The sequence below is a fragment of the Dermochelys coriacea genome, chromosome 1, assembly GCF_009764565.3.
Source record: "Dermochelys coriacea isolate rDerCor1 chromosome 1, rDerCor1.pri.v4, whole genome shotgun sequence".
NCBI classification, from domain to species: domain Eukaryota; kingdom Metazoa; phylum Chordata; order Testudines; family Dermochelyidae; genus Dermochelys; species Dermochelys coriacea.
In genome coordinates this window covers 324,906,002-324,932,683 of record NC_050068.2, presented here as the reverse complement: position 1 = coordinate 324,932,683, position 26,682 = coordinate 324,906,002, and the positions used below count along the sequence as shown (strand labels likewise).

General features: G+C 37.8%; 1 protein-coding gene across 1 annotated transcript in view; it reads right to left on the bottom strand.

The window, feature by feature from the left end:
• LRRK2 (leucine rich repeat kinase 2) overlaps nt 1-26,682 on the bottom strand; it is a 133,633-nt gene that overhangs the window by 40,983 nt on the left and 65,968 nt on the right. The window contains 18 exon segments of the mRNA XM_038415017.2: nt 2,795-2,996; nt 6,437-6,655; nt 8,012-8,139; nt 9,412-9,641; nt 10,154-10,335; nt 11,241-11,427; nt 14,047-14,140; nt 15,289-15,437; nt 16,449-16,699; nt 18,043-18,263; nt 18,835-18,904; nt 19,478-19,596; nt 21,920-22,108; nt 22,363-22,621; nt 23,295-23,465; nt 23,559-23,687; nt 25,893-26,032; nt 26,174-26,318. Coding sequence (XP_038270945.2) covers nt 2,795-2,996; nt 6,437-6,655; nt 8,012-8,139; nt 9,412-9,641; nt 10,154-10,335; nt 11,241-11,427; nt 14,047-14,140; nt 15,289-15,437; nt 16,449-16,699; nt 18,043-18,263; nt 18,835-18,904; nt 19,478-19,596; nt 21,920-22,108; nt 22,363-22,621; nt 23,295-23,465; nt 23,559-23,687; nt 25,893-26,032; nt 26,174-26,318 — 3,085 coding nt within the window.

Below are 26,682 nucleotides of genomic sequence, written 5' to 3'. Positions count from 1 at the left end.
GGACTGCAGCAGGTACTCAGGATGACTGTAAACATGAACACCTTCTCACAGTGATTGCTGATGCCATGATTTGAGCGGCCAAATCTGCACTATCCAGACTGTCCTGGAGGGCAGTCCACCCTCCTCCACAAGTACTGAGAACTTAAGCTTGCAATCCTCTGGTAATTAGTCCTTGAACTTAGCAATATTCTCCCAGACTGTATAATTGTAATGACTCAGGAGAACCTGCTGGTTTGCAAGTCTGAGCTGCAGACCGATGGAGGAATAAAGTTTGTAACCAAACAATTTTAGGTTTTTTTTGAGTCCGTACTTATAAGTGTGGAGGCTTATTGTCCCTAGCTTTCCCGTTTTGCTTTGGGAGGCATGGAAGAAGGTTTCTGCCAAAGAGTCTTGACAGGCTCCATGATTGCCTTGTTGACTGGCGGAGCAAGCTTGGCCAGGGTGGCAGACACTAGGATGTCCCCCAACTTGTGAGAACTCTTAACATACCTCTTCTGCCTGGATGTCAAGCATTGAGGCCACTATTTTCAGGAAGTGTTGATGGGTCCTGTGTTCTTCTGGAGGAGGTCAAGCTCCCACTGAAAATAGCATCATCATCTTGGTGATGAAGATGCAACCTGAACCTGAAGTGGAGGCAACTCTCCCCATGCAATGCCTCGGCTGGGAGTCAAAGTGCTGCTTCCATACGCAAGCACTTAAGCCTTGCTGCTCTATCCTTCTGTGAATGGGGTTTGAAGCCCCTGAAGATGTGACATCTGTCACTAATGTGGGCCTCACCCAAGCACTTCAGGCAGGTCAGATGAGGATCACTGATCAGCATGGACTTTGAACACATCCCACAGGACTTGAACCCTGGGGATTAAGGCATCGTTCTGGTACCGAGCCCAGTACCAAAAAGAAATGAACAATCCCAAAGGACACAAAACACGGAAACCTAGTGCTAACTTACTTGAAAAACTAACTAACTATCTAACAACTAACAATAATTAACTTCAACTGTTTACAACGATTACTTCGACAACTATCACTGGCCATAAGAAAGAACTGAGATGGGTTGAGGGCAGCTCCCCCCATTTATACCAACACTCAGTGGCACAAGGCAACAGGAGGTGCTTGAGTCATTCCAATGTGTACTGATGGGGGAAAAAAGTCTCTGACATCTGTACACAAGGCACGTACTCACCTACAGTGGAAATGACATATGCACTCACTTGAAGAAGAATTATCAGTGATTTGCTGTCAAACTGGAAGGTGGTGTTTAGTGGGATCCTGCACAGATCAGTCCTGGGTCCAGTACAATTCAACATTTTAATTAATTACTTGGATAATGGAATGAAGAGTATGCTTATAAAATTTGTGGATGACACCAAGATGGGAGGGGAGTGTTGCTTGCATTTTGCAGGAGAGGATTAGAATTAAAAATTGGAGAATTGATCTGAAATCAACAACATGAAATTCAATGTTGATACTGTAAGTGCAAAGTATTATATGGAGGAAGGAAAAATCAAATGCACAACTACAAAATGGGGAATAAGAGGCTAGGCAGTAGTATTGCAGAAATGGATCTTAGAGGATCACAAACAGAATACCAGCCAACAATGTGATGCAGTTGCAAAAAAAAAAAAAAAAAAAAAAAAAAAAAAAAGGCTAATATTCTTGGATCTATTAAAAGGACTGTCATATACAAGATATGGGAGGTATTTATTCTACTACTGGGCACTGGTGAGTCCTCAGCTGGAGTACTGTGTTTAGTTTTGGGTGCCAGACTTTAAGAAAGATGTGGATAAACTGGAGAGTCTCCAGATGACAGCAACAAAAATGATAAGATTTAGACATCTGACCTATTAAGAAAGGTTAAAATAACTGGGTATGTTTAGCCTTGAGAAAAGAAACTGAGTGGGGCCTGATCACAGTCTAATATGTTTAGGGCTCCTGTTTATCAGGGTTTAATAATTTCATATTTGAAGGTTTATTTTTTTAGCGATTTTTGAGTTTTATGTAATTGTTCAGAAAAGGGGGGTTTTTAGGTCTTTCTCTTCGCTTATACTGTAATGACTAATCTATATTATATATATTGCTCATTACAATATTAATACCATTACATCCTCGATACTTTTTGTAATGTTCCCTAGTGCACTAGGGAACTTCTAGTGTGCAATAGCAGGGTCTCCCTGGACCAATTAATGTACAATATGTTAGTGTGCTTTACAAGTCACATGCCAGTGCTCCATGTTACTGTTCCATGCACACAAATCCTTAGATACAAATAACCATTGCTAGTGTTTTTCTGGTGTTAAACACCAATTTCATGTTTTTTTTGTATTGGGGGTGTTTTATCTGTGCTTATTGGTTAAAACCTAAATTCACAACTAAATATGTTAAGGACTGTTAAAAAGAGGACAGTGATCATTGTTCTCCATGTCCACTGAAGGTAGGAGAAGTAGTAATGGACTTAATCTTCAACAAGGGAAGTTTAGGTTAGGTATTAGAAAAACTCTTCTAACTATAAGGATAATTCAGTACTGGAATAGGTTATGAAGGGAGGTTGTGGAATCCCAATCATTGGAAGTTTTTAAGAACAGATCAGATAAACACCTCTTGGGGATGGTCTAGGTATACTTGGTTCTGCCTCAGTGCAGGGAGAAGGGATTGACTAGATAAGCTCTCGAGGTCCCTTTCAGCCCCACATTTCCCATGATTCTATTATTTCAGTCCACCATGTTATGGCAATCTGCTGCAGGCCCGGTGCACATTGCTGGCACCAAACTTTACCCCAATGAAGAGATTATAGTACCTGATTCATTCAGAAAGTGAACTGCATGAGGAAGTTCATTTTCATCCAGCTGTAATTGACTTTCTTGCACCAGTACTAATAATCGCTTATGGTCAATCACAGGAAATTCAGTTGGAACATTTTCACGTTCGAATAAAATTATCTTCTCAAGTTCCAGATAGCTGTCTGGGATTAGCTGTCCTACTACTGGCTGGTCTCTGATCTGTGCAATTATGAATAATAATCTTAATGCACATTTTATTTAGTTTTTGTTTTAAAATTTCAGACAGATGCATGGCAGATGTAAATTAAGCAGAGAACACAGGTAATCAATGTCAATAGAACAAAAGAAGAATTATCTGATGACTAACCATGGCTTTTTAAAGATTCACAGAAATAAAAAAATATTTTAATATACATTAACATATTTTAAAGATTAATTTTTCATAAAGAACTTCAAAAATTCATTAATATACAAAAGTAAATAATTATATACCTGACATCTGAAAAGATTTTATTTTTCAAATCTTTATTACCACAATAATCAGAAGTTCAGCTAAATGCTGAAAAGATCTGAGTGGGGAATCCTGTATGTAAGAGAAGCATGCATACCTATGACTAAGGCTGAGAGTCTGTCACGGAGGTCATGGAAGTCATGGATTCTGTGACTTTCCATGACCTCCATGACTTCTGCAGCCACTGGTGGTAGCTCAGGTGCCGTCCGAGTTGGGCAGCCCTGGGCCAGCAGCAACAGCAGTTTAGGTGTGTGGGAGGGAGCTAGGGACAGTCAGTTGAGGGGGTGCTTACCTAGGGGTGTGGGGGCTCCATGGATCCCACAGCCCTGCAGCTCCTAGGAGTCGAAAGGGCTGGGGAGGGAGGCTCCGCGCCGCATGCTGCTCATGCCAGCAGGCCCCGCCCCTGCAGCTCCCATTGACTGCGGTTCCCGGCCAATGGGAGCTGTGGCAGCTGGCGCTTGTGGCGGAAGCAGTGTGCCGAGCCCCCTGACCCCTCTGCCACCTAGGAGCTGCAGGGACACAGACCCAGGTCGGGAGCCCCTGCCAGCCTCCCCAGCACCAGCAGAGCTACCGGCCGCACACTGCGGTCCCCCTCAGCAACAGTGGGGGTACCAGGCTTCGCTGCCGGTCCCTCCCCCAGCAACAGCTGGGTTCCTGAGCCGTGCTGCCCGACCCCCACCAGCGGGGTCCCCTAGACCACCCCTTCCAGAGCACCCGTGGCACCCCGCCCAAGTTTTAGTCATGGGTATTTTTTGTTAAAATCATGGACAGGTCACGAGCCGTGAATTTTTGTTTACTGTCCGTGACTTTTACTAAAAATACCTGTGCCTAAAACATAGCCTTACCAACAACATACTCTCAGCAGTTTAGAATCCTAGTGCTGTTCTACATATCTTAGAACTAATCATTGGGGCAAAATCCTGACCCCACTGAAGTCAATGGAAATTTTGCTATTGGCTTCAGTGGGGGGGGGCAGGATATCATCCCAGGTGTTTATCTGGAACTAACCTAAACTGAAGCAACTACGATTTTGTAGAGATCTATAAATGGCTTTTCAGATTCTTATATGAACATTTTTCATATATGATTTGTTCCAGCTCTTTTTACCTTTCCCCTCTAGTTCTCTTATGATCCCTTACTGGAGTCAACATTAATGTTTTACTGAACCAAATATCTTTTGACATTACTCAGTGGTAACAAATGCCTTTCTACCTTGAGGCTAGAGAAGAAATCCTGAGCATTAATTTAGCTCCACAAACTACTTATCTAGTTAATAATCTTCCTCTGAAGACTCCCCCTCAATTTCTTAAAATGCTTAACAATCTGGTGCTGGATTTTATATGTGACAAGAAATATTACATCCTTAAGTACCCTTGGAAGACTGACAGCTACCTATTTTATACTTAAATAACTTTACCTTTATCTTCCAACCTATTTCCTCATGATTTTCTTTCACAGAAGCTCTACAAAATATATAATTCCTCTTTTCTCCTTATAGCTGCCTTATTTTTTTTATTATCAATGAAGTCTAAACACAATGCTAAACTACAGTCCTGATAGCCTCTGAAGCGTAAGATTTGGAGGACCATTGCTAAGAATTCTGCCTTTCTAAGGCAAAATATCTCCAGAATGCTGTGGAAAATATGGCGAGATGTGGGACTTCACACCTTTAAGAGGTGTATCCTGCATTCTCTCCAGTGCTTCTCTGTTGGTAGCTTACTGAATTATAGGAGATGGGTCTATTCTGTTCCACACAGACATACCCATTCTGGGACAATAAACAATGGCTGGTTCCCCTCCTGTGCACTGCTGAGCATACCTAAACAAATTATGGATGTTACTATGTTGGTAGACTGTGGCAAAGGAGAAGAAAGGGGTTTTTGCAACCTTTCCCCAGCATTTAGTGCACCAGCACAAAGCTAGACACAAATATGTTACTTGGGCTGTTCGATCATTAGGGCAGGCACTGTGGGTGAACTCTTGCCTACAATGAAGCCAATGGGAGTTTCCAATGACTTCAGTGGGGCAGGATTTCTCCTTGTGTCTTTCAAGTATCATGGTCACTGATGGCACTACATAAACAATGAAGAAATAGACCCAGTAATAGAAGCTAGACCTGTCTTCCCAATAGATTCTCTATCTTCATGTCTCTATATGAAGAGCCTTCTACACCACTTCTAGATGTAAAACCCTGGGCTCAATTCTCTACTACACCTGACCACAGCTTTGACATAATGGAGAGAGAGGCCTAACAGGAGCCAGTTGCAACTCTCTCTCCTCCATGAGCACACCCTCCTCCTCGCCTCTGATCTACACGCTGCTTCTCCACTCCTCTTATCTCAACTGCCAACACATCTGGCCCCAACCTGACACACCCAAGTCCACTTGCGCAAGACACAGTGAAGCAGCTGGTGCAGAAAGCAAGAGAGCTACCTCCACTAGTTTTACACCAGTGGAGATTCTCCCTATATAAGGGGAATTCTCTAAGGGGTTTCTGCAGCTGATGCACCTTTGCTTTTTCCTTCATAACTAATTTTTTAAACTGTGCAAACTGAAGTTAGTGGATGGGAGAATCTGGCCCCCTTATCGTCAGCACGACCCATTCTGAACTGCTGCTTTAAAATAACTCACCTCAACTTTACAAACTTTCCACTTTCATCATTCGCCTGGATTAACCTTTAGGAGACAAAGGCATAGTTCTCCAGCAAATCGCTGTGTCACAAGTTTAAGAATTTAGAAATGGCTGGGTGCCAGCATCACACAAACATTCCTCTATCTCCCTTAATCTGTTATTTCTAACTGCAGTAATGTTGCCGTTCAACAAGAGTGAGTAGCTGTTGATCAGACCAATCCAACAATCCATCAGAAAAATGTTCATCTATTTCAATTTAAATGTTTTTGTTTAACATATAAGATATCAGAAATAAAACTACACTTAGATGATATCTGTGCTAAAGTTTTTGGAGAAAAAAGTAATGAAAGTAAATATGTTGGTATTTTTTGGTTAGTGATTTGCCTTCTTCATTCTGTTATGTCTAAGGTATTGTAGTAAGTTTTATGAACTTGATTTCAAGCTAAAAAAAAAAAAAGTGTTACAACATTCTGTTTCCTCAACAACTTTCAATGTAAAGAATAGCATATGGTTTACCTTGAAATTCAGACTCTCCTTTATTATGGTTTTCCGAAGTTTGATCATAGCATCAGATTCTTCTGTAGCATTTACAAAACGATAATCTTGGATTGTCGGGAAACCCCTCTTATTCAACAGCTCTCTGGTAATTTTACTCAGACAGGCCTTATATTGCTTCTCATCAGAGACATCTAAATGAGTGCCAACAAGAATCACGGGGGATGATGAAGCTCGAGCCTGTTAATAAGATCCACACAGTTTATCATCTCAGTGTTGAATCATGATTTTCTCTTTATGTTTACACAATTCAACAATTCAATCGTAACAACATATGAAACTCTAGAAATACGAAAAGGTAACCATGTTTGTCACTGCTGTCTCTTTCGGTCATAATTTATATTTGTCTATTTTCTTCTCAGAAAAAAGGCAGAGTAACATTAGGAATTTTAAAAACTGATTTAATTCACAACCTGCCAGAATTTATGAAAAAAACCTGAGTTTTTAAAATAAGTAATACAAGGAAATATTTTAGGTCTGCTGATGGAGTAATCAGTAGAACTAAATCTGAAAGTATATGCATTTGAAACTGCACACCCATTTTATAGTTTTGATTGCGTAAGGCAACAAAAATGTTATAGATCTGTGTCTGTAATATATTTTAACATGCAAGGATGGGTTTGATCCTGAACACGGAGTCAAACACACCTTTATTTTGGGGAAGCTAGGAGCTAGAATCCAAACTTTGCAGCTTGGTTCCATCTCTAGTAATATATTCTAGCAAACGTATTTTTAGAAAATACAATCTTTCAGCAAACAAATTGGTGCATCAATGAACTAGAGGTACTGAAAGTGGGAAAGGAGTACATGTCAGTTATGGCCTTTACTAAAAATTCACTGACTATGGCTTTATATCTTGGGGCAGGGAAACAAGATGTGAACACTGTGGGATGAGTGAAGGAAAACAGCAGGTAACAGTTATGAGAAGAGTGAAAAAACCTAATATCTTTGTACTGATCAACCTCTGGTACAGTTAGACTGAACACAGTGAGGGTGTAATGCTTAACTTGATAGTTAAGAGTACGCTGAAATCACGGACATCATGGATTCTGTGACTTAAATGGACCTCCGTCACTACTTTGGCTTCAGCCTCGCCGCAGTGGCAGTCAGCGGCAGGGACTAGAGCTGTTCCCCATCATGGCAGTTGTGTGTTAATTAGTATAACTCTACTGACTTCATTGGAGTTTACAGCAGTGAGAAAAGTGAACCAGGGCCAATGCTCAGAACTCTCTATTCAGTATCTAACAGTCCCCCTTACACTGTTTCATTAGTCTATGCAAAAAAAAATCACAACTTGCCAAATTCTTAGTATGCATCTCTACTGCACAAATTTAAATTGAAAATTGTACTTCATAAGTCTGCAAAAATTATAGAGAGACATTTTCATAATCAGTAATACGCATTCCAGAAACTTCCTCATCTTAATGTTTGTACCAGCTGAACAACACATACAAAATTTTCAAGTGAATTCTCTTTGATGTTTTCACAGAGTCACTTGGAATTTAAAAATCTATATTATAAAAACTCTTCTATTACTTTGATATTAAACAGCCATGGCTTCATAGCATCCACTTCTGCTTGTCCTTTGCTGAGATCATAAACGGCAAGATACAAGGCTCTCTGAGTCATAAAATGGGGATGAGTGCTGTAGAACTCCTCTTGTCCTAAATGATAAAGAAATCAAATATTTTATACTACTTTCTTCACTTCACTCCTTCAGATGAAAGAAACACAGCAGAACCTCACTTCTCCTCAATTCACTATCTGCAAACCTAATTAATTCTCACAATAATCCTGACAGTCCAATCTCACTTCTCTGTAACACTTTCCATTGACTTTAATGAGCTTTGGATCAGACTTATGATAAACTGGGAACCTAGCAACCTCAGGGGCTGCTTCTTCCTCCATGAACTTCCTAAATAGCTAAGCTGTACAGGAACAATGCATCTAGAGAGATACCCGGGTTTAGACAGCTGACACCAGAGATATAACACTCGTAGCTGTTTGACATTGGCTGTGGAACTTAAATAGGCAAGATCAGACTGAGCCCAAGCATGACTGTGTTCAGATCTAAATGAAACACAGATCTTTTGATAAAGACTCTTCCTGGGAACACTGATCACTTTTAGAAAAAAAAAATCCCTAAACATACAAACTTATTGAAACCTTGAAGGAGGCGGTGGGTTATATAACTATAAGTGAGAGAGAGAGAGAGAGAGAGAGAGAACGAACAAAAACCAAAAACACATATGGGGTGAAATCCTGGCTCCCCTGAAGTCAATGGCAAAACTCCCACTGAATTTCAATGGAATCAGGTTTTTACCACCATTTTTCTACTCACTCATATTCTTCCACAATTGTATTTGGTTCTAACATACAAATGTGATAGGCATATTGGAAAAACTTAAAGACAGATAAAAAATTAGGGTGGTTAGTGTACTCTTAGCCTGCATATATATATTCCTTTTGGTTTACCCAAACAGAATTCTGATGAAGTACACCAGAGGAAGTCCTTATACAACTGTTATGGTCTGTAACTTTAACTATAATTTAGCTTAATTTTGCCTCAGTGCAGAGGGATGGATTAGATCTCTTCATGTCCCTTTCAGTCCTACATTTTTATGATTCTACAGCAAATTGCAGTACTCAACTATTCAGTAGTCACATTATAATTAATACTAAACCACTATTATCAAAATAAATGATCAGACTACATTTAATGATGAGGTATCCTTTGATCTTTTGTTTTATGTATTTGTTCAATCAATCACTAATGTGCAAAATTCAGTAACTCACAATGAGTTCCTTGATCCTGAGTATGAATTAGCAAGATTCTGCTGTATGTGGTTTGAGATTTGACAGACCGTTTCTAGGAACAAGCATTGTATATATGAGTTACTCAGGGCAATACATTAATAGGTTTGTGAACAGAATACCTGCAAAATCCCAGACATTTAATATCAAATCCTTCTTCACTTTGCCTTTCACTGGAACTGACCAGTCCTTTACATCTATGCCTATTGTAGGATTCTGTGTCCCCAAATCTGATCGCTTGCATTTCATTAGTTGTTGTAACAGTGTAGTTTTACCACTGCCAGTATTTCCCACAATCATGAGTTTCATTCTGTTATAAGGGACAGCCTTCTTTAGCCGCTGCTGAAGAAACCTGGCATGAAAAATAGTTGATAAGAAGTGTATAATAAAGACACATACCAAAAGAAGTCTCAAACTGGCAAACCAAGATAATGCCAACCCCTTTTTAAATTATTTACATAAACAATTATTTAATATTGCATTTAATCTTTTTGACAGCATGTGTGTTCATTTTGGATTTTTAAAAAATGTTTAACACAGACTAAATATCTTGTGTGTCTTGAATAACTTCTGCAAAACTTTCTCTGAGTGACATATTGTAACATATTACAAATGTACTAAGCAACCATTAAATACCTTTGTTTGCATAAGAGTCATAAGCTTTTCTGAAGGTATCATCAACTCATAAAGCAGTAAACCATTTTCATATGGCTATGAACCACATTTTTCTTGAGGAACAAAGTTTCACCAGAATCATAACTAAGTCAAAGTCAGTTGATACCTTTAAAGAGGCATATTTTTATCACACTATCCATGGTGTATTCCATGAAGACATGAAAAACAGACAACAATAGGATAACAAACCTTATAATGTCTCTGGCTTTGCATCCAACTTGTTTGAAATCTAAATTAAGATGAAGCCCATCCAAAGGAAGATCCCAGACTTTGGACAACTTTCCCATTTCATCTGGAAAGGATCTCAAGCCAGGATTATAACTTACATCCAGAGATGTCAAGTTTTCAAGGAAGCCAATCTGAGGAGGAATCTGGATAGAGAAAAGTTGATAAACATTTGAACATTTATTAAAAGTGAGCATTTTTTGTCTATATCGGAGGATGAATATCTTAAGCAAATATTTAATAAGACCAAACTCAATGCCAATTCTTTTCTTCTAGTTATTATCATCATCTAAAGAATACATGCCTAATATCTTGATCAGACAAGAAAGTAACTCTTAAAGAACTAATTTTATATCCCTTTTACAAAGATGACGACAAATACTGTTCTTACCATACATTAAAGACAGAAAAAGCTTAAGGAAAGATAGTCGCATTCTTTTCAAAGGCAATACACAGTTCTAATTACATGCTATTTTACTACTAGGGTCTTCAATCACAAAAAGTAGCGCAAAATTTAATTTAGGGTTGATCTGAAAACCAAGTGATCATTTTAAAGACCATATATAAATATGAAAAGTGGTTTGATGTTTTTAAGCTTAGGTGCTGATGGGTGCTCGACCCCTCTCTGCCCCGGCCCCACCTTGACTCCACCCCTGACCTGCCCCCATTCCAACCCCTTCCCCAAAGTCCCTACCCCTATTCCACCACCTTCCTGCCCCTATTCCAACTCCTTCCCCAAATCCCCGCCCCCCCTCCTCCCCTGAGTGCACCATGTTCCCGCTTCTCCCCCCTCCCTCTTGGAGCTTGTTACAGCTGTTTGGTAGCGATAAGTGCTGGGAGGTAGGTGGAGAAGTGGGGACACGGCACGCTCAGGAGAGGAGGCAAAGGAGGAGAGGAGGTGAGGTGAGGCGAGGCGAGGCAGGGCGGGCAGAGAGCTTGGCTGCCGGTGGGTGCAGAGCAGCCACTAATTTTTCCCCGTGGGTGCTCCAGCCCAGTAGCACTCATGGAGTCGGCGCCTATGTTTTTAAGTATCTAAAAATTCATACTTTACCTCCTTTAACTTGTTATGGGACAGGTGTAGCTTTTCTAGCCTAGACCATGCATATGCTTTTTCATTCAAGTCCAAAATGTCTATCTGATTGGAGTTAAACAAGAGCTCCCTTAAGTTTAAGGATTTCCAGTGCATAGGTCCAGGCAGGTTTATGATTTTATTGTCGCTTAAGTCTACTGATCGCAAACTAAGAAAATAAAGGGGAAAAATTAGCAGAGAAAATAAATAAAATGGAGACTAGCTATAACTATATTAATCTGTTATAAACAAACAAAGGGGGAAGATATTAAAATAAGAATTCCTGTTGGAAATTTAGATAGGAAGATAGAAAATTATTGATGACACAAGGCCAACCTCAGCAATGTTCTTAAAGGAAGTAAAGGTAGAAAGCAACAGTAATTATCTGAGAAGATATTGCAAATAAGATGTGGATATATCAGGGGGAAAAAAGGAAAAGAAAACCAGAGAACTATGATTGATTCAATAAAGCGTACTTTTAATGTATTTCAACATGAAATTACATATTCTGGAAATGAACACTCAATGTAATGAATATACTTATTTCAGTGACTGAACCAAAAGTGACACTTTCAAATACATGCATGTGCAGTTACATCAATATGGGATAATAATATAATTATTTTTATTTATATAGTATGATGAGCGTGCATGGTAACGTCCAGATTAATAAAAGACCAAATCTAAATTCTACTTTCAGTCACACCTGCGAAAATATGGAGTAACTCAAATTAAATCAATAGTTATTCCAGGTTTTTACCTCTATATCAGAGCAGAATTTGGCCAATGGTCCCAGGTTCAAGTGACTTCACAATAATGGCATCTTTACTAAAATAAACATGCTCAGAGCATTCATTTCAATATAATATCAGAAGAATGTTTATTTTAATGTGTTTTATGAGATTCAAATAAAAAGGCACTAAGTGTTTCCCCAAATGTTCTTGCATGTATATCCTGGAAGACTACATATTGAAGAAACACATGCATTGGGTGTGTATTTATTTCTATATGCAATCTATTGAACAAATGCAGCTGTGTTTATTTCAATGTGAGGTATGAACTATGCAAGAAATTCATGGACTTCTTTTCCGACTTGTCTGGGCTGGGAGAAAGAAAGCTTGAGAGCTGCATCTCCTTCAATTAGAACATTAAGTTTTAGGGCTCTCAATTAATAGCAGTTAACTCCCATGATTAACACAAAAAAATTAATCATGATTAATCACAGTTTTAAATCACAATGATAAACAATAGAATACTAATTGAAATTTATGGATTTTTCTACATTTTCAAATATATTGTTTTAAATTACAACACAGAATACAAAATGTACAGTGCTCACTTTATATTATTTTTATTACAAATATCTGCACTATAAAAATGGTAAACAAAAGAAATAGTATTTTTCAATTCACCTCATACAAGTACTGTAGTGCAATCTCTTTATCGTGAAAGTGCAATTTACAAATGTAGATTTTTTTTTTGTTATATAACTCCACTCAGAACAATGTAAAACTTTAGAGCCTAGAAGTCCACTCAGTCCTACTTCTTGTTCAGCCAATTGCTAAGACAAACAAGTTTGCTTACATTTATGGGAGATAATGCTGCCTGCTTCTTATTTACCATGTCACCTGAAAGTGAGAACAGGTGTTCACATGGCACTTTTGTAGCTGGCATCACAAGGTATTTATGTGCTAGATACTTCTAGAGAAGTAGCTGGAGTCAATATGTAACCAGTAGTGGACACTGGAATGAGTAACAGGAGGGGGCCACAGAGATTTTGGATACATAGGAAAGGGGGGTGGAGCTGCAGTGCTAGAACCAGGAGAAGTGATAGAAGGGAGCTGCCATGTGAGGAATGTATAGAGGAGCAGTACTGGTGCCTAAGAAGTGACTTGAAAAAGTGGGTTGGAGAGTAGTGCTGAGGCTGGAAGCATAGAGAAAGGAAGTGGGAGAGTAAACCTGTCTATAGCTTGGAAAGGTGGTGGAAAGGAATGGGAGTGCCAGTGGAAAGGAGCAAGTGCATGAGTATGGGAGGTGTTATTAGGCCATTTTAAAAATAATTAACATATTAAAAACCAGCCTCATGGGTCTGTGTATTATTCAGATCTGGACTGACTATTCTTTACATCCCTAGTATTAATGTGGCTGCAATTAAAGAATGGCCAAAATAATGCACTCGGCACAATGTGCTAAAATTTAACATTGCTGTAACAAAATTTAATAGGGCTAGTTTTCACATGAATAATGCTTTGAAGGAACAGGATAATTTGTGACAAATGCAGCTTTAACCCAATTCAACTTAGGGGGCAAAAGCAGTGTTATTCTTTGAGAAGGAACTTATCGTAGATATTTGGGAAGAGAGCCACTGGGCTCAGTTACTTTATGCAAAAGGATGAAGTTCCAAGACTTAATGAAAGGAGAAATTTGCCAATATCTTTTCTACTTTCTTTGCACCAGAAAAAACAAATTGGTTCTAGCTCTGGAGGCAAAAATGGGCAGCTTCAGCATTCCTAAAAACATCATCTTTTAGTTTAAAAAAAAAAAAAAAAGGAGAAGTTCATAGTTTGGAACCGTCTAGGGGATTCAGGTTTCCTCCAGTTATTGAAGAAAAAGTGACCGACTCTGGCTTGAGTTAATTGTCACCATGTTTTAGATTTAGCCTTTTTAGGATGATTGTCTGAAAACGTTGAGTAGAAACATGCTGTAGTTTCTGCTTAATAATGGCTATTCCACTAGGTTTTCCTTCAGAGAGGACACAACATTGGCATTAACAAGTGAAATAACTTACTGTGGAAGAAGAAGAATTGCTTCTGGAATACTGACAAAATGATTTTGAGATAATTTTAAACCTGTTATGCTAGATGGCAAGTTAGGTATGGTATCTAAAATAGAAAAGAAACTGAATTATTTTCTTTAGGCATCATTTTTCAGCACTTTTTACGTTAGTTTATAAAGCTGTCATTTTCTAAAATTAGAGATAGATTGTGAGGCTAGTTTCCAAACACAGGTATCTGATTCTATTTTCTGGTGCTCAGACTGGCACGTAGAAGCATAAATAACCATTTTAAATCACCCAAGTGTTGACTTGAGCTCCCAAAGACAGGATTTGGATTTTCTTTTTCAGGAACTCCCATCTGAAAACTGAACTCCCAATTTGAAGAGTTTAGAGGATAATTAAAATACCTATTTTCTCCAAATATTTCTACCTTTTTTTTTTTTTTACTTTTATTAGACACTATGATATTTAATTTCATATTGTTATCCAACATTGAAATATTCTTATTTACATTTTGCTGTGTTACTAATATGATATATGTTTGTCATTCCACCAATGTAATATAATACCATATGTACATAAAAGATTGCTTAAAAACTTAATTTATTCCAGACATATCAGCTACATTCTGAAAGACTGAGAAACTAGATTATAAGCATATGGAAAATAAAAAATTCTATATGTTGGATAGACGTACGAAATTCTAATAATAATTTAAGAACTTCTATAAATTCATTAGGACAGGTGATTCATGTATTACATTTTCTCAAATTAGTTAATTTTTTGTATAAAATGTTTTAAGCCATTGAATCACACTCTATATTGCTTAGTCAGATGACAGTACCAGGAGAAATCTATGCAGACACTCAAAGGTTCACTCATGTCACTTAAACCAGTATAAATTTAAATAAATGGGAGTTATACTGGTGTAAAATTGGCATGAGAAAAGAATCAAGTTCATTTATCAACAGTTACCACACCACAGTACCTGAGATGCAACAGTAATTTCCTATGGCAAGCATAGGAAAATAGTACTGTATATATGATAATTATTGTGGTGAACTGTGGCTAATGGATATAGTGTGGTAACTGTAGATAAATGTTTAGGAGGCTAATACTATATCTGAGACCTTGCTGTTTTTCAAGCAGTTTTTACATTAACTGTTCTGCTTTGCCTTGTCCGTATCTAGACTACAGCACATATCATCTAAACCTCTCTCATCCTTTTTTTTAAGCAACTCCTAGAATACTTACCAAGTAAATTCATCCTGGCACTAAATATCTCCAATTTTGTGCACTCCTTGAGAAAATTAACAGCCAGGGATGAAATATTGTTCTTACTAATGTTTAAAACTTTCAGCTCCTTCAAGCATATGGGTGAACATATACCTGAAATTTTGTTTCTAAGGTAAAGGAAAACAAATATTACAAGTGTTATACAAAACTACTTGCTAAAAAAATGGAAAGTTAGGAGTATGAACCTGATTTTGCTGTCTTTAATTATGCAAACAGAAACTGAAAATAGTTTTACCTGAGTAAGGACTGATGGATCAGGATTGATATTTATCCACAATACCAATGCATCTGACAATGCGAATACCTCACCGTATGTATTTATTCACTTTATAATTCAAATGTTAGCATGTGCAATAAAATGTCATTTTCTGATTATACATTAAGGTCCAATAGTCAAGCACATGTGATTAACTTTAAGTAAGGGTATGTCTACACCAGAATTAAAAACCCGCAGCTGGCCTGTGCCAACTGACTCAGGCTCGCAAGGCTCAGGCCAAGTGGCTGTTTAATTGCAATATAGACATTTGGGCTGCCGTTTAACTTAAGCCCCGCGAGCCCAGGACAGCGGGAACAGGCCAGCCGCGGGTGTCTAACTGCAGTGCAGACATACACTATGTGAGCAGTTCCACTGACTTAATATGTGTTTGCAGGATTGCAACCTAAAGAGCATCTGTCAATTTAAAAGAAATAGGTAACCAACTTCTACAGGACATGGACAGACAAGGAGAATACAGATAGTTCTAAGATTAATATATCATGTTACAATGGATGTATTCTAGAAGAAAGAACAAGGGAAACAGAGAGAGTTAAAGATTTTCAGTGTGAAATATAAATTAAGATGTTAGAGATATTTGGGAATGAGAGGAATAGCAAAAACCTCTCCACCGTAGTGGTATTAGAAACATGAACTCATCTAATGAAAAATAATAAAAATGAAGAAATGGAAGGGAAACGTGGATTCTGCATCTCCTTGCTTTTGTGAATTTAATTAATTATTATAACATATTTTTGATCAGAAAATAATTTACATTCAGTGACACTGATTATTCTGGATGAAATAAACTGATTTCCTGCAATTTTTGTTAAACAGTAATATGATAAACTGGCACTATTCTTACCCTTCTAGCATTAGCTGTTCCAGGTTTTCTGCAACATCCACAAGAAATTTGGGAATGCATGACAGCTGATTGTATGATAGATTAAGCTGCTTTAGAGATGGGCATTTGCTATGTGGATCCAAAGCTAAGGAAGGGCCAATTTCATTCCGAGAGATATCAAGGTTTGCAATACAATTCATTTTCAGTAAATAAGTAGGGAAAGATGCAAACTGGTTACTGTGCAAATCCAAGTAAGTCAAACATTTCAAAGTCTGAAAGAAAAGGAGAATTTCTTTTTAAAAAGTACAACACACATATATGAATTTCTAATTTTTAAACTAAATTAATATTTAGGCAATTACTTCATATTTATTTTATTTATCCTATCAAGTAAAATGAGAGAAAATGGTAATTAATTATATATTATGAATAAAATAAAGAGGATGTTCAGGCATGCTGTAATAAAACTAACTAGTACAATTACACAAAGCCTTTAGCACAGTGGTCTCCAACCTTTTTACGCCCAAGATCATTTTTTGAATTTAAGGGCAACCCAGGATCTACCCCGCCACTTTCCCGAGGCCCTGCCCCTTCCCCAAAGCCCCGCCCCACTCACTCCATCCCCTCCTTTCTCCGTCACTCGCTCTCCCCCACCCTTTTACTTTTACTGGGCTGGGGTAGGCGGTAGGGGTTTGGGAGGGGGTGCGGGCTCTGGGCTGGGGCCGAGGGATTCGCAGTGTGGGAGGGGGCTCTGGGCTGAGCCTGGGGCAGGGGGGTTGGGGTGCAGGAAGGGGTACAGGGTACTGGTTCTGGGAGGGGGGTCAGGGCTGGGGCAGAGTGTTTGGGTGCAGGAGACGGTGGGGGTACTGGCTCTGGGAGGGGCTCAGGACTGGGGCTTGAGGAAGCTCCTGGTTGGGGTGCAGTTTGGCTGTCACTAAGGCAGACTTCCTGACTACCCCAGCCGCACACCGCTCCTGGAAGGGGCCAATGCATCCCTGCTGGGGGTAGGGGGCGAACAGCATGTGGTTCCACACATTGCCCCTCTCTGCAAGCACTGCCCCTGCAGCTCCCATTGGCCACAGCTCCCTGTTCCCGGCCAATGGGAGCTACAGAGGCAGTTCTTGCAGGCAGGAGCAGTGCGCAGAGGGAGATCCTTGCCCCCGTGGCCGCGCTGGCCACTTCTGGGAGTGGCGTGGGGCCGGGGTAGGCAGGGAGTCTGTCTTAGCGGCAGCCCTGCTGCACCGCCGGAGATCACGATCAACTGGGAAATCCTCTAGGATCGACCAGTCGATCGCAATCGATGGGTTGATGACCACTGCTTTAGCATATAAGTAACATATGCAGTTCTGATTTTCATTTACATAATGCAATCATGTAAACTATCTGTAAAATATGCTTCCCAGTTTGACCCTCTGCAGCAAGTATCCGACAGAAACTCCCTGAACATGTCTGCACAACTAACTTGTTAACAGCACATTCAATTACTGCATGAAAATTGTACACATACAAATTAGGGATGCGAATGTACACATGTAGGCACAATGATGACAATCTGGTATTTGATCTTAAAAGAACAGATAATTTTCTTGCATTATGTAAAATAACATAAAATTACTTCACACAGTTGTTCTGGAATGCTTGTGAGTGCATTTTGGTGCAGCTCCAATTTCTCAAGACGTTCCAAGTGACCAGTTAAGCAGCAGTTCTGACTGATGGCATCTATATTCTCCAGCTCATTTGATGAAAGATCTAATGACTTAATATATTCTCTCTCAGAGACCAAAGAAGACAAACTGTCTGATCGTCTTAAATGTGATTGGAATTTTGAGATCCCTTCTATTAAAACAAAAACATAAGCATTCATCTTCACAGGTAAAACATACAACAATTTAATAAACATGATTTCATTGATCTCTGAATTACAATTCACAGAATTTCAGGTCTAACTCTGTACTCAATGAAGGCAATGGCTGTTTAGATATTGGCTGAAATGGGAGCCAATGAGGACTTCTGTTAAGAAGCTGCAATTCAAATTCCTATAGGGTTCTATAGGGAGTAGAGGGATACTGTTCTGCATAATACAAATGGCTTTAAAAATGCTTCTTAGGGCAGTCATGAATGTACATTATTATACATAATCTTACAGAAATTCTTTGTAAAGCTGAAGAGAAAAGTGCTTTACTGTATAAGCAACATTTGTACTGTTTTAGTAAAGTTTAAAGTATTAGGAGTAATTTTTCTAACTAATATTTTTGGAAAAAACTTCCCCCTAGTTTTTCAAACTTGAATATAACAGTACCAATGTTGCTTAGACAGTTTACTTCAACTGATAACATATTTTTTTTTTGTGGATAACTGTAATCTGTAAAAAACTGGAAAATCTTATCTATTTTTGCATCTGACTTACTGTGTGATTCATCTGAAGACAATAATTTTCTTCTTTGCTTCACTAATGGTTCATAATCTGAACCAAGTTCCTGATAAATCCCAAAACAGAACAAAAAACAACAGCTGTGAATATTTTTACATCTCTAAAAATGTATAAATTCAGTTATCTTTCTTTTTATAGCAATCTGCAAGTCATCCACATAGTAACTCAAAAAGGTGAAAATTTTAACCTTAAAATCTAACAACAAAAATTAGCTTACTTACTATTTTTTAAGAATTACTGACTTGTAATACTAAACAAGAATAGATTTAAAGTATAATGAAATTTACAGGCTATTTTTCTTTGGCAACATAAAAATGACAATTAGTTTTAAAAGTATTAAGATACCATATCTGAAGTTCTCGTTAGATCGGAATGGCTATTTGTACTGTTTGCCATAGACAGTTCATAAATATTTGCTGAAATAAAATGCTATCTATGGCAGTACTCTATTTACATGGGAGCACAGTCATCACACAGTTATGGAATATTTTATAAGGTACTAAATGGTGTACCGGTGACAACCAGTCATTTCTTGATACTTTATCATTAATAGTTTTCCATCAGGCAACATACATAATGGATTTAGGGAGGTTTATAGTGAATAAATTACTTAGCTTACCAGAGAATTGGAATGCCTTTGTAAAGTAGGAGAATATCTTTGTAACGGTGTATCTTTGTACAGATCAGCAACTGCAATGGAGTTGGATTTCTTTTTCATCAGAAATGAACCTTCACTCCCTATTACAAAGTGAGGACATAGGACTACAGAAAATTCAACCAAATAATACACATATCAACATAAATCATAGTGCGGTATTTCCAGCACATTAATAACAGCAGGAATTGACTGGCTAATTCAATGTACAATATGTAAAGAACATACTCTAGTTTAGAATATATGTACTGTACTAATTTAACAAGCTACAGATATGAACTTTAATTTGCTAGGTCATTCCTTTTGCATTCATGCCAACAAGATTTTCAGAAATGTAGAGCTGTGATACTTAAATTATCTTTAAAAATATATCCTCATCTGCTTGGAAGCAGGAGAGCTCTGAGCCATACAGGCAAACATGCTGTGGAAGGGTGTTTCAGACTTGTGGCTTCAGCATTTCTTAGAACATATTGCTCCATCAGCCATTAGAGGCCACTATAGTGGCTGCTGTTGAGTAATCTACAGTTGCCTGCCCTCGTTCCTCCTGCAGTTCTATCCTCCTTTTCTGCTCTTTGCCTATGCTGTCCTATAGAGCAGAGTGGCAGCACTTGAAGCTGGGAGGGAAGGAAGGGAGGGAGGTGTCTTCTGAGTACCCCCTTCTCTTGAATGGGAAGGGGAGGAAGAGTGGAGTCCTCTCAACTCACCACCACTGCATGAGAGGGTAAAAGAAAAAAAAAAAGACATCTGGCCCCTTTTGACCTTCAGATAAGAAGGTGAGAGATGGTGGGAGGAACTAAAAAAGGTCCAATGGCTTTCTCAGCCCTGACTGGCAAATGAGGGAAACAGAGAGACTCCTAATTCCTTTAGATATTAAGAGAGAAGGATGGATGGGAAGCTCCTGGGTTTCTTCCCACCTTTGATGGAAATTAACTCACATCTTGTGCCACCATACAAAATGTTAATATAAATAATTAATGGTATTGTGAATATAAATTCTCCCTCCCATCATTGTTTAATTGGAAATGTCTGAGTATTTTGGTATATCTGTGCCCCATTTAGTCTTATTTCCTCTTATCAGTTGGACATGTGAGGTGGAGGTAGGAGATCTTTGTGTGCATCATATTCATTCATTGCGGAGGAGGAGACAGGCCTCTAAAAATCCTAAGACCACCGTGTTAGAAGAATTCATGTTGTTCACACTATTTAGAAATTTGTTTTGATATATGGGGCAAGAAACAGTATCTACTAGCATACAAACTTCTGGAAAACAATGCTATAGTAATGAAAAATGATACTGAATAATGCAATAGAAAAAAACAAAATAGATAAAAATATCAACAAGTTTTCTGATTCCACAAAGATGTTAAAATTCTAATTCTTGAGCAATGGTTTTAGGTTTCCAAGATTTCAAAAAATAACACTGGCATTAAAGCAAAAAATCTGATTGTACAAAGTAACAATATCTAGCCAATTTTATTAGTCACTGAATCCAATGCAAAAATTGTGTTTTAACTATTTAATGACATTAACATTTACTATAATTACTGCTGGGAAAGATTGTATGTTGAAGATGCATCAATAGAATTTAAGTTAAGTTTTCTGAAGATGTGATAAAGACTCTATTTTTTATAGAGAAGGTAAGTGAGGTATTTTTATTGGACCAACTTCTATTAGTGAAAAAGACAAGCTTTGAGCTACACAGAGCTTTTATTCAGGTCTGGAAAAGGTACTCAGAGTGTCGCAGCTAAATACAGGGTGGGACAAATTATTTAGCATAAGTAGAGAACACATATTCTAAGAGACCATTTGAGGTGAAGTGGCCGTTAACACCTCTCCAGTCATAAGACAAAAAAAAAAGGGATTAGTGGGTTACAGATTGCTGTAATAAACCATAAATCCAATGTCTTTATTAAGACCATGATTTTTAATGTCTAGCAAAAAGTTTTAAAATTAAGCTCCTAGGCTCATCTTTTGAAGATGTTCTGTAGGTTTCTTTGAGGATGAGGCCTGATAGTCAATTCATATCTGACCTGTTTTATGAAAAGTGTTTGCTCCCAGGTGATATGATGTTTTGGTCCTTTATTATTTTCAGTGTGAGTTCATTTGAGCCAATGAAATGATAGAAAATAAATCATCAAGTGAATAACCTAAAACCTAAGAACTTTAGTTTCGTGTTTTGAAGACATACATTTATGTCACTGTTTTCCACATATATCATAACAAATATCCTATAGTTATATACAAAGAGTTCTACCTTAAAACAAATAAATTGGAGTATATATTTTATTACTTATTTATTTATTACTTTATGGTCCACTAGTTGCCAAAATACTTTAAATTGAATTTTCATCCCAAATTCTAGACCAGCATTGTTAAGAGGAGACAAAATTGCTAGAGTATATGTACCTTCACTATCAATATCATCACTCAAGCGAAAAACACTGTCTACTAATAGCTCAGGCATGAATATCCAATCATCACTTTTATCCAGTGCATCTTCAGAGAAAGTTACATCACAACTGGATCTTGATCGGTCTTCTGAAAAACTCTTCATCTGGTATCTGAGCACCATTCTTGCCAATGCAGAACCTGCATCTAAGACACGTAAGAAACCAATAAAGTGGCATGTTCTTCAGTAAATTCATGAGGATCAAAATTACTATAAAGACTTGATTTTTTTATTTTTAAAGTTTAGGTTTCAGAACCAAGAGGGCTATGCTGATTTACACAACCTATGTAACAGGCTCTCTAACACTGTATTTCAATTTTAAAACTCTTTCTGAAGGTTTGTAAAACGTCATTAGGAGGATTTATCACATTTTAATATAACAAATTCTACATTCACTTACTTGTTTGTTTTTTTATAGGAGTAAGTTTATTTGGGAACAAAGGGCTGAGCCAGGAAGGTTCAATTCTTCCAATACAAAATCCTCCAAGACATATACTGCTGTTGGCCACATCCAGGCTAAGCTTCTTTAAGAGCAAGCTAATGATTTGGCTATCTCCTTTCTTTATGCTGACTGTTAAAGCACTCCGAACATCCTGCTCTCGAGCACCACTAGTTAATAGCAGTTCCACCAGCTTAGGATTGCTTCCTTTCTCACAAACCTATTACAGAAGAAATGAATAAAATGTGTGTAAAACAGCAGCTTAGATTTTAACAAGAGTTGTTTCAACTATTGTTTCTCCATATTCTCAGTATGGTGTCCTGTGATGAACTGTAACACAGAATTTCCTAAACATCAAGGCTGAGATTTTCAAAACTGCCTAAGTGAAGCTGATCAAGGACCCTAGGATGCTTTAGCCTTCTTGTGTAATGAATATCTCCAAAACATGTGGCAAATGCCATATATTCTGGCCTGAGTACACATAAGTGGTTGGTTATACCAAAGAAAATGATGGATATTTGTGATTTGCTTGCTGCATTTTGACATCAACGGTGTGATGCTTGTTGGGATACCCAGGATTGAGAATCACCTTTTTACCCTTGTGTCTCCTGGGAGAGGGAGACTTGCTTGTGCTTAACTGAATGTCAGCTCCCTGACACTACTCATCAGTTAGCTCAACAACTTATCTTACAACAACTTACAGGTTAACACTAGGTGTACCTCAGTTACCAAGCCCCTTTGAAACTTTTCCCTGCAGGATGCTCAGAACACTGCAGGATTGGGTCTAAAAAGATAGTTAATCTTGCTCATGCAGGCACATACACAAATTAAAATCATCCAAAAAAGTGACATCTTTCAAACCAATATAACAATCTACATTTCCAAGAACCTACCTTATAGATTAAAGAGCTCGTCTTTGTGTTCTTATTAACATCAGCTCCCAGTAAAAGTAAACATTCAGCCATAATGCTATTGCATTCAGCACATGCTTTCTCCAGCATCATGTTTTTTAAATCATCATTGTTGGCTATTTTAGCGAAGCATTTACAGCACAAGCTTTGAAACTGAATGGGAAGAGAAATAATTGAAATGAAGGTAGCAAACTTGAGAACATTTCAGAACATATGGATGTGGAGTGATTGAAAGAGAGAAGATACCTGCTGGTCTCTTTGTTCACTGAAACACATGGACATCTGATAAAAGATGACTGTGTCAAATGATTCATATATCAGCAGCTTTGCAAAACAAGGTGACAAGTCAAGGATTGTCACGATCATGTGAAATCCCTACAAATAACAAAATGATGTGATCAACAACAAATGTATATTTAAAAAAATATCAAATTTTAAAATGATGGAAGTCAGATACCATGTGTTACAGAATTAATAAAAAAACTGTATTAGTAAAATAGCTATACTCTTTTGGTATCTTTTGTTTTGGTTTTTTAGACATGTAATCATATTGGACTGCAAGGTGGATCAGAACATAACAGAAGGTCTGAGCATCGACCCACTTTTAGTCTTAAGAATATTTCTACACCATAGTCAGGAGCTCTGATTAAGCCATTAAGGCATGCACAGGCATACCTGGAGCAGCACTGATCCAACTAGCTTTCTAAAAATAGCAATTAAACTGTGGTGGTGCGGGTGACTGCACAAGCTAGCCGTCCGAGCATGTACCCAAGGTCCTGGACAGGCTTGCACTTAGTTAGCTAGCCCATGCTGCTGCCTGTGCTCCACTGCCATTTTTAGTGAGCTAGCTAGATCAATGCTAGCTTTGGCATGCCCACAGGTGCTGCAATCACACCTCCCTACTGCAGTGTACATATACCCTCAGTTGCAGTTTAGTCGCAGTTAGTTTGACCCACTTATGTAAATTAGAGACAGCTATTGGTTGATGTATTGAAAAAACTAGCAGTGGGCCTGGTCCATTATCAAGTCCACTGTTATAAACGGAAATTACCTAACTTTATGTAAAAATAAAATATTGTCAACATTTTAGGCCCAGCATTTAATTTCACTCAAAACACTACTTTTGCTGAAAACCTTAATTTCCAGATTACCCCTAGATGTATACATATTGTCCCTCCAAACTATCATTCATAGATATAAGAGAGAAAATAAAACAGAATATAATTTGAATTAATTCTTAGCATGAATAAAGTTGTACATGTCTTCATAAATTGAGATAGTGCCTACCTGTAGCACAAATACACAGGAGAGGAAAAAAAAGGAAGACCTTTCCCCTTCCTTTTGCATTCTCAGTGTAAGGGACAGACATAATGACGGCTCCTGTGCTCAGAAACTGCAAGACTGCTTCTTACTAATGCCCAGAGGACACAAGTTACTCCGTATGGGGTGGGTGAAGATGCCCCCATCAGATATTGAAGTGTTCACACCACACAGCCCGCATGCCTGCTCCATAATGTTCAATTTGAAACACCAGTTTGCTAAAATACTTACAGTAAATCTAGAAATTAAAGAGAAAAACCCAACAACTCTAAATGTAAAATGTGAGGCTATTAACTAGAAATGGGTAAACAGTGATGTACAAGAACCTTTGTTCAAAACTCATTGTGACTAAATACTATTTGAGTAATTTCCTCCACCAAACATTATTTTTTCATTTTTCTCCATTTCCGTATTGGGCACCAAGTTAAACCTGAAATGGAAAAGCCAAAAATCTGTGAAAGTAGGCCTTGCATATGATATTTCTAGCTTGAGCTGAAAAAGAAGTAGTGGGACTCTCAGAAGAAAGTGACCTCACATGATGGCTTCATTCCACTGGAAAAATAAAGCTGATGACAAGCAGGGAAAGCCTCAGATCTACAGGAGCCAGACAAAAGCTACTGAACTCATTGCCTGACAAAATAAGAACGAGTACCACCCTCACCACATTCAAAACTTTATGCAAAACCATCTGTTCAGTAAACTTTCCCACAATAACCTAAGTACAACAGCATCCACACACAGATGTTTTTAAAAAATCTCATTAGTAACTTTGAGCTTGTTGCTGATGACAGGGCTGAAAGACACACATTGTGTGTTTATTTTCATAAAAGGTGCTCAGATACAACTATGATGGGTACATTATAAAATGATGATTGATAGAGCGACGGATTGTTATCAGGGGCTTTCTGTTCCAGTTTTGCAGACCATATACGTTCAGGTAAGCATCCATACTTAGGGGTGCATATTTTGAACTGAATTCATGCCTTCTGAGACAGCCACTACTATGGGAACCTCAACAGTTCGATTTAATTTTAAATGTTTACTTGCTCAGCTTTATAGTAATTCTATCATTATTTGTATTACTGTAGTAACTAAGAGCCTTAGTCAAAGACCATGTTTCCATTGTGCTAGGTACTGTACAAACACAAAAAATCAGAAACAGATATTTCAAATTTATATATCAAATAATGTTTTTAAAAATAAACCTGTTCCCATTTTCTTTAATTCATTCTCATCTTTACACTCAAATAAATCACATACGTGTATCTGTATTTCAACGACATCCTTAAATCGTCGTAAAGTAGAAACCAGAACTGTTGCCAGCACATGCATAGATGCGATACACAAACTCTTTCTTGTAATCAAAGATCCTAGAAGACTCAAACCTAAGCACTGTATTTCTAGAAAAAAAGATTATTAATATTAATTACTGGTTCAGAATTAAAAAGATAAATTTAGTATGTTATATTTATAATATGATGTAAAGATAAATGTGAATCTTGTAATAGCCTATGTAAGTCACAAAACATCTTCCTATGTACCTTGATCATCTGGATACATCTGTAGTGTGTGAAGTACAGTGTCTGTGGCTCCTTGCTGGGATAACATTTGTAGTGCACCAGAACACTCCACTACAGAAGAAAGTATTTTTAATCCACATTTCTGAATGCCAGGATTTCCAATAAACTAAAAGAGAAATTAATACAAAATAAGGTCAGATTTTTTTCTCCATGTGATAAGGAAAGTCGCTTGTCAGTTTTTTTTCTCAAAAGATGTAAAATTGTAGCTGTTACGAGAGTAATCGTTGCAATTAAATTTGCATAAACCTTTCCATTATACCTTCTGTTTCATCTTTTCATAACTTTCCATAATATTCACCTTTCAGGCTGAAATCTTGTAAAGGTGAACAGTTTTTGAAAGTTAGAGCAAAAACTATTCAGTCATTTTGAGTACAAGGAGAACAAAAAAAAATGCACTTGCCCCATTGCCAAAAAAACAGAACAAAAACAAGCCTCTGAAACACAAGACAAATGGCTCAAAAACATATGAT